This window comes from Notamacropus eugenii, chromosome 1 (genome assembly GCF_028372415.1).
Source record: "Notamacropus eugenii isolate mMacEug1 chromosome 1, mMacEug1.pri_v2, whole genome shotgun sequence".
Lineage (NCBI taxonomy): Eukaryota > Metazoa > Chordata > Mammalia > Diprotodontia > Macropodidae > Notamacropus > Notamacropus eugenii.
In genome coordinates this window covers 479,795,161-479,811,952 of record NC_092872.1, presented here as the reverse complement: position 1 = coordinate 479,811,952, position 16,792 = coordinate 479,795,161, and the positions used below count along the sequence as shown (strand labels likewise).

At 41.8% G+C, this 16,792-nt stretch overlaps 1 protein-coding gene across 9 annotated transcripts in view; it reads right to left on the bottom strand.

Moving 5' to 3' along the window:
• ODF2 (outer dense fiber of sperm tails 2) overlaps positions 1-16,792 on the bottom strand; it is a 51,371-nt gene that overhangs the window by 21,971 nt on the left and 12,608 nt on the right. Inside the window, exons 1-13 of one of the 9 annotated variants that reach the window (XM_072632587.1) lie at positions 16,346-16,431; positions 12,822-12,912; positions 11,816-11,970; positions 11,398-11,523; positions 9,743-9,913; positions 8,666-8,826; positions 8,040-8,169; positions 7,237-7,368; positions 5,610-5,681; positions 5,015-5,086; positions 4,486-4,602; positions 2,914-3,099; positions 1,739-1,848 (exon numbers count right to left, since the gene is read on the bottom strand). In XM_072632587.1, coding sequence (XP_072488688.1) covers positions 1,739-1,848; positions 2,914-3,099; positions 4,486-4,602; positions 5,015-5,086; positions 5,610-5,681; positions 7,237-7,368; positions 8,040-8,169; positions 8,666-8,826; positions 9,743-9,913; positions 11,398-11,523; positions 11,816-11,970; positions 12,822-12,912; positions 16,346-16,348 — 1,526 coding nt within the window. In that variant the 5' untranslated portion in view covers positions 16,349-16,431. Of the gene's footprint in view, positions 1-1,738; positions 1,849-2,913; positions 3,100-4,485; positions 4,603-5,014; positions 5,087-5,609; positions 5,682-7,236; positions 7,369-8,039; positions 8,170-8,665; positions 8,827-9,742; positions 9,914-11,397; positions 11,524-11,815; positions 11,971-12,821; positions 12,913-14,689; positions 14,968-15,098; positions 15,324-16,345; positions 16,432-16,792 lie in introns of those variants that run through there. The other 8 variants (XM_072632583.1, XM_072632591.1, XM_072632589.1 and 5 more) reach the window with 8 other exon arrangements.

Here is a 16,792-nt window from a genome sequence, read left to right as displayed (position 1 = left end):
GCAATAACTTCTTCATGAGTCTTCCTGGCTCTGATTTATCCCTCACAAAGCTGCTAAATCAATATTCCTGAAGTACGAGTCTGTGTGATGTCCCTACTCAAGAAATTCCACTGGAAAGTTCTCTCCTCTTGCTTCCAGAGTAAAACACATTTTTATTTAGTTTTTAAGGTCCTTTCCATTCCAAGGTTTGCTCCTTCAGCTCTAGGTTTTTATTGCACATTATAATTTCCTTTCCTTCACAAACTTTATATTCTAGGCAAACTGGTATTCCCTGAACACAACACTCCACTGTCCATCTATAAGCTTTTGTATAGGTCATCCTCATGCATGGAATGTACTCCTCACCTCTCTTTTTCTGGGAAATACAAGCTCCCTTCAAATGTTCAGCGCAACTGTTGCTTCTTAAAGAGAGCTTACACTAATCCTCTCATACCTTCCTCCCTCAACTGCTACTTCTTCCAACCCCCCCCAGGAAATTACTCTCTAAGTTCACTTCCCATGCACAGTTTATTTCCTCCCACGGAACATGAATTCCTTGAGTGCCAGGAGAGTTTCATTTTTGTTTTTGTATTTGTAGTGCCCAATACCTAGTGCCTAGCCTAATCAGGTTCTTAATAAATACTTGCTAAATGAATGGCTATGATGGTTAGAAGAGAAACAAACTGGAACTGCAGTGTTTGATAGCTAAAGAATGATTAACAGACTGTGATATAACTGTGACACAAGAGACTATCATAATGATGAAAAAAATACAAAGACCCATAGTGAAAAGAGAATAAAATCCACATGAAATCATGAAACTATACATGTGATCTGATGAGCATAAGGATAGGGAGAGGTTACATTATGAGTTGCTCATAATGTTTGTAAATATGTTTATTTTCAGCCTACCATGTGTCAGAAGTATACTAAGCACTGGAAATACAAAGAAAAAGTTAAATATGTTAACTTAAAAATTAAATATTGTCATCAATATAAACAAAACAATATACACATATTGTCCAGGCCATATGACTAAACTAGTCTACCTACCCTCAGTTACTGCATGTGCCAACTAAAAACCAGGTTCATCTTTGCATGTCCCTCTGCATCAACATTTTAGCCCAAAAGCCAGAAAACTGATTGGCTACAGGCACAATCTCAATCTTGTGCTAACGCCTACACAGAACAAGAAACCCAAGAACTTGCATGGATAAGACCTAGAGGTATTATCACATGCTCCCATCTCAGGTAAAGGCCCATTAAAGAACATTTTGATCAAGTGGCAGCTGCAGAGAAACCATATGGCAATGATTTCTCTTTCTCTACTGTGTACTATGTGTTCATCTTGCTATTTTACTAACCCATGCCTCAGTTTTTCAGGCCCAAATTGGGCTGTCTCTATTGTTCCTATCACCATCTACTCTTGGCTAGATAATATAATGTCAGGACCAAGTAACAAAGAATACCAAAAAAGCCCAGTTTCTCAGCTGAGTCTTGTGGGAACTAGTGGAGTAGGACACTAAATGTAATTTGAATAAAAGAAAGCCATTCTAAGGAAATCTAGCCAAACCAATCAACCTTAAAATCCACACAAGGCCACACAAAACCCCCCTCCCCCAGCCCACCATTTATGACATCTTTACTGTCATCTACCTTTACATAAGTAAAAACAGAGGATTATTTAAGGTTGAACCATGCCTAAAAACTTTCCCATTCTCAGCCCCCCCAAGGCCTCTGCCCAATCCCAAGACCTTACTCATTTAACACAATGATCTCCAGCTCTAGGTCTCCCTTGTCTTTCACCACCTGGTTGTAGCGGCTTCTCCAGGATTCCAGGGTAGAGAGGGCTTCAGCAACATACAGATCCTGGAGACACCAGGAAAGGGACAAAACAAACTCATCAGCCCAAAGTATAAGGGATCCTGGCCTTGGCACAAAGGTCAGAGGGCAAAAGATATCTCTCATGCAGGGCCTTCAGAATTTCAATCAAGCAAAGTAAAACTATAGGCCAGGCCCAACATCTACAATCTATCATTTTGAAAAACCAAAAAGAACGTGGGCAATGATGTTAGACCCTAAAATCTGAAACTGCCTAAAATCTGAGAAAATATTGCTCCCAAATTGCAAGTGACCACAATAATAATTAAGCTTAGAGCCTTTCTTACACAGCATCCTGAAACCACTGATTTTATGTAATTTTCTTACAAAATGCTCAAAAGTTGATGACCACTCTTATCATTACCATTTTGGAAAGGGACAGGGATAGTTAAACATATTACAAACAGGAAAGCTGAGATGCAAAGGTGTCTAGCGATTTACTGAAGTTATGGTTCCCTTATAAGTCCCTTCTTTCAATCTCAGGGTCATTACAGACAGTAACCAAGTTGGGACAAGAACCTAAGGTGGATAAATTGATAGCCTGGGGCTCCTTCCATTGGATAACACTGTTTCAGAAGCCTCAGGTATATTTTTTAATCTTCCCAAGGCAACTTCTCAGTTTCAACTACTGTAGTTTCACTACTCTACAGTTTTTCTGTTTTATAAACTATCCCTAACTACCCTCTTGGCAGTCAATCTTTAATCACCCTATGTCCAATGTGACTGGATCTATCAATCTAACACAACTAGCTGCCTACTTAGGAGACCAATAGGGAGCAAGTTGTCCTCTCCAGGGTCAGGCCTAGATGAGAGGCTGGGCAGGATAATGGCTAAATCACTGGTCTCAAAGTAAAGAGACCTGTATTGGCACGCTACTTCAGAGCCTGACTGGCTGCTGGGTGACATTAGACACGTATTGCTTATCCTCTCAGAGTCAGAGCTTCCTCATCTGTAAAATGGATGCTATTACCTCCCTCAAAGGGTCACTGTGGAAAAAGTGCCACTGGTATGGATGTGAATTATCTTCAGTCATCCCTCCCCTGGCTTGGCTACCTTGTCTGCAAGCTGGACATGCAGTTGTTCAGCATACTCTTCACTCCGCTCCGCCCTCTCTTGCTGTGCTCTGATAGCTTTCTTCAAAGCTTCTTTGTCCCTGTCTCCTTTCTGCTTGAGGTCCTTCAGCTGCTCCATGATGGCCTCCATTTCAGCCTTATGTTGAGAACCACTGCGCTCCAAATTCTAGGGATGGGAATAAAGAATGAGGCTTAATGAGCACTAAGGCTCAATGTTCTTGTTGCAGGAACAACTAATTGCTTATTGCTCCCAAAAAGTGTCACACTTTAAGTTTCTTTTGGATTCCCAGAATGTTATGAAATGCTTTGTGACCTCTAAAGGGTGGGGAAGGAAGAGGGCAACTCTGCAGGCAGGCTGCTATTATACATCTTCACGATCTATTGCATTACCCAGGGGCCCTTGAGGTGTAATCAATTCCTCTCAAAATTTCCTGTCAGGGAAAACTTACCTGATTCCTATCATCAGATAAGAATGACATAACCCAGTATGTTCCTATCCTGTAAAGAAGCTCAGGACTACATTCAATATTTAACTGCTACAATGAATTTACCTACCAATGATTGTCTGCTCCTCTTACTGGGATTCTGCTTCATTTTCATTTTAATTTGGTTCCTCCATCTGCTAAAGTCCTATTCTAATTCCTTATCATGATGTAGAAGGAACCTGGGTTTTCAAAAACTCTGCCAGCACAGTGTAAGCTTTAGACCATGCCAAGCTGGGAAGGCTTTAAGTGTGGGCATCATGCCAGGTTCCACTTATGGTGTACCAGTACCAGCATAGTTAAATTTAGCCAAGTTAGCACAATGATTAATTTTTTTCTGCTACAACAACTTTCAAAGACCATCTAAGTGGTAGAAAGGCTGCAAAATGCATGTAGAGGATGTATACACTAAAGAAACCATAGATCCTTGAATTACTGAAATAAGTTTATTTGAAACTGCATAGTGCATATTTTTTAAAACACTATTTTGATTTTTTAACCTCAAACCTATTTTATAAGCAGAAAGGATGTAAAGTCAAAAGTACACAAACAACAACTATTCAGAAAAGTAATAATAAAACACCAAGGGAATGGTCAGGAAAAGTTGCTATGGAAACAACTGCCCATTTAGTAGTTGCGTTAGATTTCTGGGGAAAGGGAAGCCAAATCAGAGTGCTCTGGATCATAAGATGATAACTTTAGAGCTCGAAGGAACACTGCAGGTCAACAAGAGCAACTCACTTATTTTCAGATGAGAAAATTGAGGTCCAAGGAAGATAAGTGACTTGCCCAAGGTCACTTGTGATTGAATCAAGATTTGAAGCCAGGTTCTCTGACACCAAGGCAAGTATGCTTTGCACTCTACCTTATAAACACAGCACTCCATGAGTATGTAAAAAATATAACATGCAATCACAGGCCATAAAGCCACTGTAGAGTCACAGCCATGTACACTGACTGCACATTCCTTGGATTGGTCTCCTTATCTGTCCCTACTAGAGAAGTCTAGACATGCTATCATGAAGAATGGAATTAATTCCATGGAACCTAGAACTTTAAAGGGCTACTACCTTGATTTGGATTACAAGACGACTATTCTCTGCTTCTTTAGACCGCAATTGTGTCTGCAAATGCCCCCGCATGGATTCCATAGTCTTGGAGAGTTCAGATGCTGTCTTTGCTTGAGCCTGCAGAGGGATCAGGTCAGAAGAGTTCCTTTCCCTTGCTGGACATACATGTACCCCACACCTATGATAACCACAAGGCATGCCTGGGTCCTGCTCAAATTTGATGAAATGGTCAAAACATATTGACTACGAGGGAATAAGAGTGGGTATTTGATGGAACCTCCCTGTATCTTAAGTGCAATTTGTTTTCAATACAGCTAAAGGAAACCCTGAGGAGAATTTCAAATATGCGAAAAATATTAAGAATGTTCACTGGTAAAATAAAATGGAGGGACTGGAAGTATAGAGAGGATAGCAAGGAGGCAAAAACAATAACTGAGGATCTGGGGTACCATGTCAGAGCAATTTCCTATTTCAAACTCTTTCTACACAACAGGAAAAAAAATAAACATGGAGTAGGGAAAGAAACTACCTTCTCACACTGAATTTCTTGTAGCAGCTCTTCTACTTCCTTGTCTTTATCTTGTAGCAATAGCAGCAGGCGCTAGAAGACAACACACATCTCAGTTTCCCACGGTGAAGGGGTGGGCATGTAAGTTCCAGGGCAGGCTGTTACCTTAGTACTTTCGGCTAGGACAGCACCCTCATGTGCCAGGCTTGGGACTCACCATTTGGCCACAGTTAGGATGACCCAGGCCACACAGTCCAAACTACAACTCACATAGTTGAAATAAATGAGGCTCATGACTTCTGGAGGTTGTAGAGCAAATATTCTGAATAAAATGTGGTTGACTCTAGGAAAGAGCCATTTTATTTTTGAGCTACCCAGAAACAGGACCCGTGGTAACGTTATGTCAAAATTGTTATGTCTAACATTGCCCTGAATGAATTAAGAGTTACTTATATACATTTTGCAAAGCAGAGTATGACTCAGAAAGGCTAAGAAAATCTCCACTGTCTAACACTGAGGCCGCCCAGGACTCTACCTGTATGGACTCAGTGGCTGGAATTCCCCAAGAAAACCCTTTTATCATTTGAACAAGATCAAGAAGATGATTTCACATTACCGCTTTTTCTGAGTCGGCTTCGGCTAGTCGTTTCAATAGGTTTCCTTGTTGCTCCATCAGCTTTTCTGAATCCTTCAGAAACAATCAAACTATCAAGGATATCATAAAACCAACCTCCCCCCACCCACCCGCCTGCCCCACAGCCTCTATTCCCTGAGCGATATTGATCTCAAAGGAAAAGGTCTTATATTATTTTCCTGTCCCCATTTATTCCTCCCCCATGGAAGCTGGCATGTCAGAGAAGGAAAGGGCAGAGTAGTTTTTTTACTCAGGTTTCTAATACTCCTGATGAACATAATTCAACACAGTGGCTCCCTCTTTTTCAAGTAAAGCCAGAGTATGACATCACATCAAAGAACCAGGTCAAGAATCAGGGAACCAAAAATCTGGTTTTCTTCCCTATTCTATTTTCTTTCATCTGAGGCCCAAAGTGGAGGATAAAACAATGATTCCCTTTGATATGCTTTAACCAACCAATCAAGAACTTACTTAGCTTACAATCCTATCAGACATATGAAGAATTTAGAGAAATATGGGGAAATTTGCATGAACTAGACTAGTGCAGGGTAAAGAAAGCAGATCTAGAAGAACAATGCATACAATAAACTATAATAATGTAAATAAAAATCCCACAAAGAAGCTAAACTCAAATTAAATGCCACGACCAATTCTGGTCCTGCAGGAGAAATGATGAAACATACTTTCTTCCTCTCATCAGAGAGACAGATACTAAGGCTGAATGCTACCAATGGTGTAAAATATAGTCACTGTTATCAGTTAGTTTTGCTTAACTGTTTTTCTTTTTTATAATAAAAATTTCTTGAAGGATAGAGAGGGAGTAATAACAGGAAATTACTCTGCTATAAAAAACCAAAAAGGTTATCAAATAGAACTTAAATATGGCTGAAAAGGGAAAAACTTATTTATCACTTAACTCTCTTCCCTGAGAATATGTTTTAATTAAATGATTTAACTACTCATCTCAGTGAGCTCCACTCTCCCCTTCCCTGTTCACAATCAGAAAAGGGCAACGATCACAGAATCAGAGAATATTAAGTGAATATAGAACTTGGATGTAGTCTAATATTCTCATTTTTACAATAAGTAAAAAATTAATATAAATTATAGCAACAAATTAATAAACAACAAAGCAATTACAGTCTAGAGAGCAAAAAAGTTACCAACAAGAGATGGAGGTGGGACCCAAGTCATCTAAACTTACACTTCAAGTGCTCTTTCCACTATAATACACTCCAGTATATTCCAGTCAGCCCCTATTAGATACTGGCTTTGAGTCTTTAAAAAGTAAAACAATAATACTTGCCCAACAATGGAATAAAAGTCTCAGAGTACAGTGAACTTCTCTAAGACCCTTTATCTGGGACCTTTTAGAGGAGATCATCCCTACAAAGGTAGGAGGTTAAATTAAATAATACCTAAAGTCTCTTTAAATCCTGAGATTCTGTAATTCCTGTTTTTAAAATCTTAGTATGATAGAAGTTATGAAAGCAGAAAATAAAAAAGAATCCAATGTTAGAAACAAGTTGTACATAAGGAACTAGATTTTCCACAAAAACAAAAGGAAGGTGACAAAGCCAGTGGCTCAGGGAGGAAGGCCCAGGGTTACCTCTTTAGAATGTTGCTCCTTCAGCAAATCTCTGAGAGTACGATTAGTCTCTTCAAAAGTACTCAACTTCTGGAGGAGAAGTTCTTTTTGCCGGGTCAGCGTATTGATGTCAGTGCAAGTCATGTGCTTCTCCTAGAAATTAATCAAATAACCAATAGGAATTTGTAACTGAATGCCTACTACATAGGTACCTGTGCTTAGTACTATGGGTGATACAAAGAAACTAAAAGATAAGGATCCCCCTACTTTTAAGGAGCATACAATCTAGCTGGAAAATATAATTTACAATCACAATTAATCAAAAACGAAGTAAAACAAGGTAACACTGTATGATAATGGCTAAATAAGTGGCACAAGCAATAAGTGTTGACATAGGAATTAAAAGAAAATGACTGTGCACTGGGGTACTAAGGAGGGCTTACAGAGAAAATGGGACTTGATCTGGGCCTTGAAATAAAACCAGGATTCAGATGGACAAGAGAAAGTATAACCCCTTGGGGCCTTTCATTTCTTGGACATCTACAGCATGGCTTGATATCCTGTGACCCCTAGTAATGTTACTGGTTTTCTCTGGTTTTCATCAACAGTGATGAACCCAACTCTTCTAAATAATAACTGAGAATAGGAGAGGGAGTAGGAAAAAAACAAGTTTGTACATTCAACAATAGAATGAATTGAATAAACCTAGTGCCTTAGCTTTCTCTAGCTAGTTGAAAGGAATTATAAGGTACCAACTGATATCAAAGCATCAAAGTCACCTTCAGAACCATGAAGAAAGTACTAGTCACTCTTCCACCACTTACCGATTTCAGTTTCCCGATTGTATCCTTCAGTGCCATTACTTGCTTGGCAGCGGCTGCTCCATCCATCTCTGCTTCCACGAGCTTAGACATGAGACACTCTTTTTCCTGTTGCAAATGCCTTTTTTGTAGCCTGTAAATACAGTTTGGTTCTGAGTCATCACTCATCAAGTCACAACACAAAGCCCCAATCACCATGGTGCTTTTTAACCTTAGAAGTCAGAAATCATTAGACTATCCCTAGGAGATGAGAAGAATTGAGGTCCCAGAAAGGGTAAATTGGTAGGGAGATAAAGGGGCAGAAAAGAAATTTAATGCCATCCTTTCTGCTTCTTTTAATAACTATTTCCTCTTTCCTGGTCATTTCTACTTCCAAAAAAGTACACTGGGATTGGAGTGAGGGGGTATGGGAAAAGGGAGAAAGGGTGGGTATACAAGGTACATATTCCGAATCAGCTTAACCTTTGGAAAAGATACAAAATTTATAGGCCACCCAGTGGAAAATGTGCTATAATAAGCAACACCTCCAGGTAAGACATTTCTGATAACAAAAATAAAATCCTACAGATACCTCTATAGTAGGGAGTGAGTACTCAGGTAGGACAAGAATGGGAGAAAAACTGCTTTACACTGTAAAATCCTTTTCCTCCTTGATACGCTCAATATTTTGTCGAAGCATAGTGTTCTCATGCTCAGTCTCTGCCAGCTCGTGGGCCACCTCCTCCAGTTCTTCCTTCCGCTCCTCTAGGAACCGTTTCGCCATCTGGCGCTCCCCTTTCTGCATCTTTACCTAAAGAAGGGATCACAAGTATAGTCAAAATGGCCAAAGAAGCAAAAAGATTTTTCATCCGTGGGACCCCTCCACTCAGAGGTAGGGGAGCATAGGGGGGTTGACAGAGAAGGCAGTGATGAGGAGAGATTAGCAAGGACTTTCTGTAGACTGAAGATGCCAAGGAGTAGGGTTGTCTCTAGGGGGGTACAGAGCCCAAGGCAAATCAAATCATATTGTGTGGAGTGCCCCCCTTAACATTTTTACAGAGGTAAAATCTGATTAAAATGAACAACAAGGGCAGCCTTCAAGAAGAGGTGGAGGGGAGGATATGTCACAAAAGGGCAACATGCAACCTGAGGGGTGTGTATGGAAACGGGGAGGGGAACTGTTGCCAGGCAGCCAGCTATGGGTGGGGTGGGGTAGGGTAGGGCAAGGGTGGGGAGATTGAGGGAATTATATACTCATATGTACATCAGTGCATTCAGGAGTATTTTTTTAAGCACCAGCAGATGAAGAGAAGATACTCCTTTCTCCCAATGCTTCCCTAATAACCTAGTTACCTGGTGGTCACAACAGCATAAAAACCCAATCACCGCTCCCCAAAATGAAGAACCACAGGCAATCACCCCAATTTGCCACACAACAGAGAGAGCTTTGCTAAGGATTGGGAGCGGAAGGAGAAAGAGTGTCTATTTTTGGTAATAGGGCTTCCCTAGCTATATATATTTATGGTAGAAACCACTTCCCCTCACCCATCCTCCCAGTCTGACTGTTCTGGATTATCTTAATCTCTAGTAGTACAGAGGACAATATTAATTCTATTCCTGGGACTACATGTCATATGGTTCCAAGGGGAACTAGCCAAAGTTCATCTATTTTGCACTTCCTTTGTCAATTCCCCTTACTACCCCCTCCTACTTCATCATAGGCATACCTCTGATTTAAGACAACCAACTGTATTCATTAAACTGTCCATCTTCTTTTCATAACGGTTTGTTTTACAGTGACTAGAATCTTCATCTTCTGTAGAAAGGTCACTTAATCGCATCACTGAAACTAGTTTCTCTGAAGACGGTGGAGATATATCTAGACAACGAGGTGGATTCTGACACAAAGGTGACCAAAAAAGATAACGTTACCATCAGGCAAGACTTTACAAACCTTAAGTCAAAAAGCTGCACAGCACGCTGGAGATGGAAAATAGGGTCATCAACCAATTATAGAATGCATACTGTGAACTCAGTCTCCTGGATTCTATTTGTACCTCTACATCCTCCTCCCCCAATCAATTCAGAAAGCACCTAGAACCAATCTTTTAACTCTTTTTGGTTCTCTGGTTTCCTGATCTGTAAAATGGAGAGAACAAATTTGGCCCACTTCTCACAAGGATACAGACACACACTGTAAGATAAATCCTTTAAAGATACATAAAGTAGAGTAAATGATTGGGCCAGGTGGTCAAAAGGAAAAAACCACTAAGCAAGCACATAGAGTTTGGGCAATTTAAAAGCCCTTACAGATCAACTAGTACAACTTTATATTACATATGAGGAAACTGAGGCCCAGGAAGGCTAAATTACTTTCCCAAGGTTACACAGCTAGGTATGATTCCCTAGAGTAGGGAATCATACGGAAGTCTCCTTATTGCCCAGTCAGTCAGTGCGCATTATACTATATGTATAAGAGACTAAAAAGCAGCTAATGTGACTTGTTTATTGACATGATCTTGAACACACACAAAAAAGTAGATTCATTTTAATGTTTGCATGTCTCCTAAAGGTTATTAAATTTAGGACATGGTATTTTACACACATAGATCAATTCACTGTTTCATTTTACTCCCCAGAATTATTTATTCTCTCTCTCTCAGAAGTAACATAACCCTACTAGGGAGAAACTGATTTCCCATAGCAGGGGAATTAAAATATAGCAAAGTAATGAGATTGATCTTTTACTCATCAGAGCAGAGCATGTCCATCTAAATCAGTTTGATCTCCTTTAATGTAGTTACACTGGAAAGTCATTTATTTCAATGAAGTTAGCATTGCTCAAAAAAAATTTGGAAATTCCTTTTTGAAAACTGCTTTTAGAGCACATGGCATACTCTCTTTCAACGGGAGCAATCTTTATACTTTAAGAGTCTATTTGATTTTTTTTAGAAAGTCAAGAGTAATTTGGAATCAAGGCTGTTGGATACATCAAATACTCCTTTTGTATCAAAAACTAGTTATGGCTGTAGAATAACTAATAATAATAAATAACGGGTTGAATTTTTCTAGCTTTGTTCACAATCTGCTTCTGAAGGTCACTGTCAAAGAGGAGTTCAGAAAATATGGTCTGAGAATTGAAACATCTTTGGAGGGTCTATAAGTTCTCATTTGCTTAAATAAAATCATCAATCTCATTTATAATACTTTATAAACTAGAAGATCTATAGAGACTTTCTCATGGGAAAAGAAACTATGAAATTCCTGCTTAAATCCACTACAAAGGAGAGATCACTGGGATCACCTAAACTAAGTTTTTCAAGTAAATTCAAACCAAGTTTGCTCAAATAGTATTAGTATGAGAGTATACAATGAAGCCTACCTCCCATTTGCAGCCTATATGCCGGACAGATCCTTTACCAGGGGGCATCCAAGGGACTTTAGTTTTCACTCGAACACTCCTCCGGACATTCACCGTGTCCCCTCTCATGCCACGTTTATGCGACTTCTGTTGAATATGAACATACACACACAAATATATGCAATGGATATGATCATATGATACTACATGCAGCAACCCAAGCAAAACACTTATTATGGTATGGTATGCTATGGTATAAGAAAAAATCTTCCATGAAGATGCTGCTGCTGACGTCTAGATGAAGAGAACTTTCTTTTCCTGACCATTTGTTGTAAAAATTAAGACAAAACAAAGCAAGAGACCTGGGTGATGTCTAGGCCCTGGTGCTGGCCCTGGTCCGCAGCCTTCATTCACCACGCCCCAATTGGCATGCTCCTACCTGGCTCTTGGCCGGTGTTGGTTTCGGGATCTTTTTTATGTGGACGTGGACAGGAGTGTTCTCATCCACGTGAACATGTAAGGGGGGAGTTGAAGAGCGGTTCTTCATCATTCTCTTCTGGCGGGCAGGGGAGGGCAACACAATAAAAGGTTGATCTGCGGATAAGTAAACTGGGCATGAAAAAGAGAGCTTCCTGCTTTGGGGGTTTTGCTGAAAGCTTAGCCACTGGGCCCACAGCACAGCTACCACCTACATGCACATGCATCCGTGTAGACCATATTCAAGTATCAAGAACCAAGATTTGAGTTCCCATGCAGTAGGTGACTAAGTTCACTTCAGATGAGTTTCATTGTAGACAAAGTAAGGGCTGGCACAGTAAAGAGAAGTATCTGCAAATACAACCATTTTCCTCTGGCTTATACCAGTGTCCAGGTCCCAGCATCTTTGAATTTGACTTTCCACTCTGCCTATGATCTAAAAAACTCTATAATGTAGAATGTCAAAATAAGAGGTCTAATTTGAACTCTGCAACGTAATTTAAAATATTCATGCTAATTAACTGGCATTGGCTTAGAGACCTCCTGGGCCTAAAAGTTTTGGTCAAGGTCCAAAAGGCAAATAAAAACTTTTAGAAATGCAAAGTATGTCCCATAATACTAATACTGTAATTCCTAAGACTATTAATCTTCTGTTTTTAGTGAATCAGGTTTTTGGCACTAGTTAAAGATGAAGTCTGTATGAATGTTGCAGATAAATGAAAATATCACTCGTTTGATTTTTTGATATTTGCAAGGCTGACCAAAAACAATATGGAATTAGCTGTTATGCACAGTTTAAATATTATTCTTATCACCAAACAAAATCACCATATGCAAAGCAAGACCAAGCTGAAACAAACATGAATATCACTTTAAAGGGTGATAACCAACTATCAAAGACTTGCAAGCTCCCCTAATGCAAAAGCTTCCAAAAAGGTGAAGCCCTTGCCCCATGTCCCCTCACATACCGTAACTGTTACGCTGGGAGCTCCACAAGGTGTTCGTAAGACCTTCTTCTGTGTGACAGTCGTTATGCCGTTTTTCCCGCAAGGTGGAAACCTGCTCATGGGCACAAGAATTAAATTATGAACATCTTCCACTTTTGTTCTCCCACAATTACTCACATGATATTAACTGGGTGACTATTATTCCTCAACTTGGAAAACTAATTTTATTAGCTACATTTTATACAAGTGACAAAACAAATATTACATAAGAAGTAAATATAATGCCAATTTGAGGGAGGCCATCATGAGCATTTCTGACTTTTTAAACTGGCCCTTCACTGCTTTTATCATGATCTTACTCTGCAAAGCACAGTTGTAATCCCACTTCAAAAAAATCATCACTGAGAAGTGTAACTGACAGAAAGGAATGCAGTGCAAGTTAGCTAGAGTAGTAGGTGAAAGATGGATATAGCTGAGAGCAATCTATTCTGAATCTTGTTAGTGATAGATAAAAAAAAAGCAACCAGACCGTCATGCTTCACCTTGTAAAACAAAGTTATTTCATCTGTAAGCTGAGTCTATTAAATTTTAGGGGTGTAGGAGAAGATCTTGAGAGTGTGGAGAAATAACCTTAGTCAAGAATTTCTACTTTAAGTACATAAAGCAAAAATATTGCACTTTTTTAGCTAACCATGTTTATACTATGCACAACTTATCAAATGCGCAACTTTTTTGTCACAAGTTTTTAAAACATAAATTTCAACAGATAGATAGAATCAAATCTAACATGTTCCTAAGATTCAATTTAACAAACACTTATTAAGCACTTAAGCCCTTAAGCATGGACTGGACTGTTGATTGATTAATCCACAAATTTTCATTAACTACCTATTTTCAAGTGAAGAATATCCAATTTAACATCCCAACCAGTATAATATCAACTGAGGGATAGCCAATTTAAGAACATCCCAACCAGTATTAGCATACTTAGTTTCCCCATAAATAATATTTCTGTTCCCTTAGTATTTGTGGAACTGAAGCAAGGACCTTCTTTACTCTTTCAGCTTTCCTCTCAAAGAATCTTTAGTTTACCTCTTACTCTATTATCCCCTGAGGTCATCCCATCACAGAAAGAATATACTAAGACCTTAACTCCTGGGCTAATCTATCATAGCTACTAACCTAACATAGCTACTAGGTATTTATAAACATTAAGTGTGCCAAGGTGGTTTAGATATGGATTTGTGTATTTTTAAATGCTGGGGACAAAAATTTCATAAGACAAAAATGAGAAAGACAAAAAGAGGAAACTGAAAGTCCAGGCTGTAGTTCCCTCGACAACTTCTCTTAAAGATGGATGAATATCTCACTGGTCATCATTAAATCTTATCACTGCTCATAATTTAAAAAACCAGAGCCATAGCCCAGATGATAGAGCACTGCCAGGCTTCAGCCCAGTTCACAGAGGTGAGATGACAAAAGCCAGTGAGTTAGACAACCCTGCGCTGCCAAGGAGGCAGAATGTTAAGGGACACAAATCTGAGGGTCTCTCATCGCGGGGGAGGAGGCTTGGTGGCAGCAGCCTAAAGAACCCACTTTGCCCACTGGAAAAAGACTCATCAAGTTCCTAGAAGTACCCAGGCAGGGCCAGGGAGGGCATGCGAGCTCTTCCCCAAACCTCGGCGTGGGCAGCATTCGCCTGCCAAGGGTTCAAGTCACAAATGCCCGAGCGGAGAGCCTGGGCCCAGGGGAGGCAGAAACAGAAAAAAGCCACCGGGGGACCCGGGGCGGGGGTGGGTGGGGGGTCCCTGGAGCGCGGGGAGAGGAACCGCCTCCCTTCATTCACCGGACGGGCCTGTCTGGGGCCGCCCCACCCCCACAGCCCTCACCGGGGAGAGGTCCGGCTCAAGGACCGCCGGAGGCCTATGGAGTAACGGGAGAAGGTACGGCCAGGGGCCCGCCCCAGCCGCGCCCGCGGTGACCGGGACCTCAGGGAGCGGGCATCCCCGATCGCCTGGCGGGTCAGGAGATCCAGAAAGCACGAGTAGGCCGAGCCAGCGCCATCCGGGGCAGTTCTTGGAGAGATCATCGGATGGAGTAAATGCCCGGATGGGGGGTAAGTCCCCAGGTTAATACCCCCCTCCTCCCCTCCGCGGGGGTTCGGAAGTGTGACGTCTCCCGGGAGAGGGGGAGTCCACAGGGCGGGGCTGGCCCGGGGCAGACCTTGGACCGCGGCGGGAGGGAGACTTGGAGGGCCGGCCGGGGCTGGGTTTCCCCCCCCCAGTCCTCTCCCCTCACCAGGAACGGCACGGCTGTGCCCAGAAGCGCCTCCTTATGAAGTCGTTGAAATCGGAGGCCAGGGTAGTGCCATGGAGACGGCGGGGCGCATGCAGCCCGCCTCCCCCAACGACTCCTCCCTTCTTCCGCCTCCTTTTCCGACTCCGGGTCGGCAGCTCGCCCATTGGCCAGTTCAAACCCCACCTGGAGCCCCTCGGCCTTCGCCATTTAACCAAGGCCCCTGGCGTCACAGAGACGCCCCGCCCCCTCCCCGCCCACTTCCTGCGAGGAGCGGGGGCTGTCGCCGTGGAAACGAAGGGGGGAGGAGATGGGAGGTAAGAGAAGGAGAGGGGAGGGGAAGGAGGAGAAGGAGAAGAGGAGGGGGAATAAGAGAGAAAAGGGAGGGGAGGAGGAGGGAGAGGAAATGGGGAAACGAGGAAAAGGGAGAGAGGAAGTGAGGAGAGGGAAATGGATAGGAGAAGCAGGGGAAGGAGTCTTAGAAGGGAGAGAAAAGAGAAGGGAAATGGGAGAGGAGGAGGGGGAGAGGAAAGAAAGAAGGAAAGTTGGGGAGGAGGGACAAAAAAGGGAGCGGTGGGAAGGAGAACAGGAAGTGGGAGAAGGAAAAGAAGTGAGAAGAGGGAGAGGAGAAGGAAACAAACGGAGGGAAATAAGGGGAAGGAGAGGAAGGAAAGGGAAGGGGAATGGGGAATGCAGGAGAGGGAGAGGGAGGGAGGGTAGGGGGCAGGTTCCCGGCTGAGCCAGGGACTCAAGTGTAGAATCTGGTTGGGAATGAATTGTTCAGATTTGGAATAAGAGGACAGAAACTGCATCAGAGGGGCCAGGCTGGGGCTGTCCTCCCACCTTCATCTCTTCCCCTCCAGGTTACCAAATACTTTTCTCCCTCATTATAGGGTCATTTGGGATCATGGAAGGGAAATTAGAGATCATCTAATCCAACTTCTTCATTTTACAGAAGGAAAAATCAAGACAAATTGGGGTTGAGAAACTTGGCCAAGGCCCCATGTGGCAGAGACTGGATTTGAATCTAGATCTTCCGCTGTCCACATAAAGGTCTTTGCTCTTTAAATCTAATCCTCCTTGAGAACTGTGAGGTCACTTCTAACTCTAGAGCTCTATTATCAGTTAACTCCTTGTCACAGGAAATGCTGTAGGTGTTTCATGAGGGAGAGGATCCAGTATAACCTAATTTGGTGACCACCATTCAGTGGGGGAATGTGCCAAATGAGTTTCAAATGACACCATCATACCATACGGTTTCCATTCTTGCCAATCTATTGGAACAGCTCCCTCCAAGGTCATGAGTGGGAAGCCTTCCCAATCCCCGGATACAATTAACCTTTTTTTCAGTCCTGAAACTCCTTGACCTCTGCTGCTTATGACACTGTTGACCACACCCTTCTAGTGGATACTCTCACCTAATTCTCCTCTTTTATGGACCTTTTGAGACTCCTCCCTGCCTCCTTTTTCTCTGCCTGACTATTTAATGTAAGTGTTTCTTGTTTATAGTCTTGGTCTTCTAATATATGTTCTTCTTTGAACAACCTAATTTATTCCTACCACTTTAATCTCTAAGCAGATGACTCACAAACTAGTATTTCTAAACTTCTTACTCTTATCTGAACTCCGAATCTGCATCTCCAATTGCCCTATTGGGCTTCTTCCCTAAGATGTCTCCCCAGGTACTCAAACTTTAC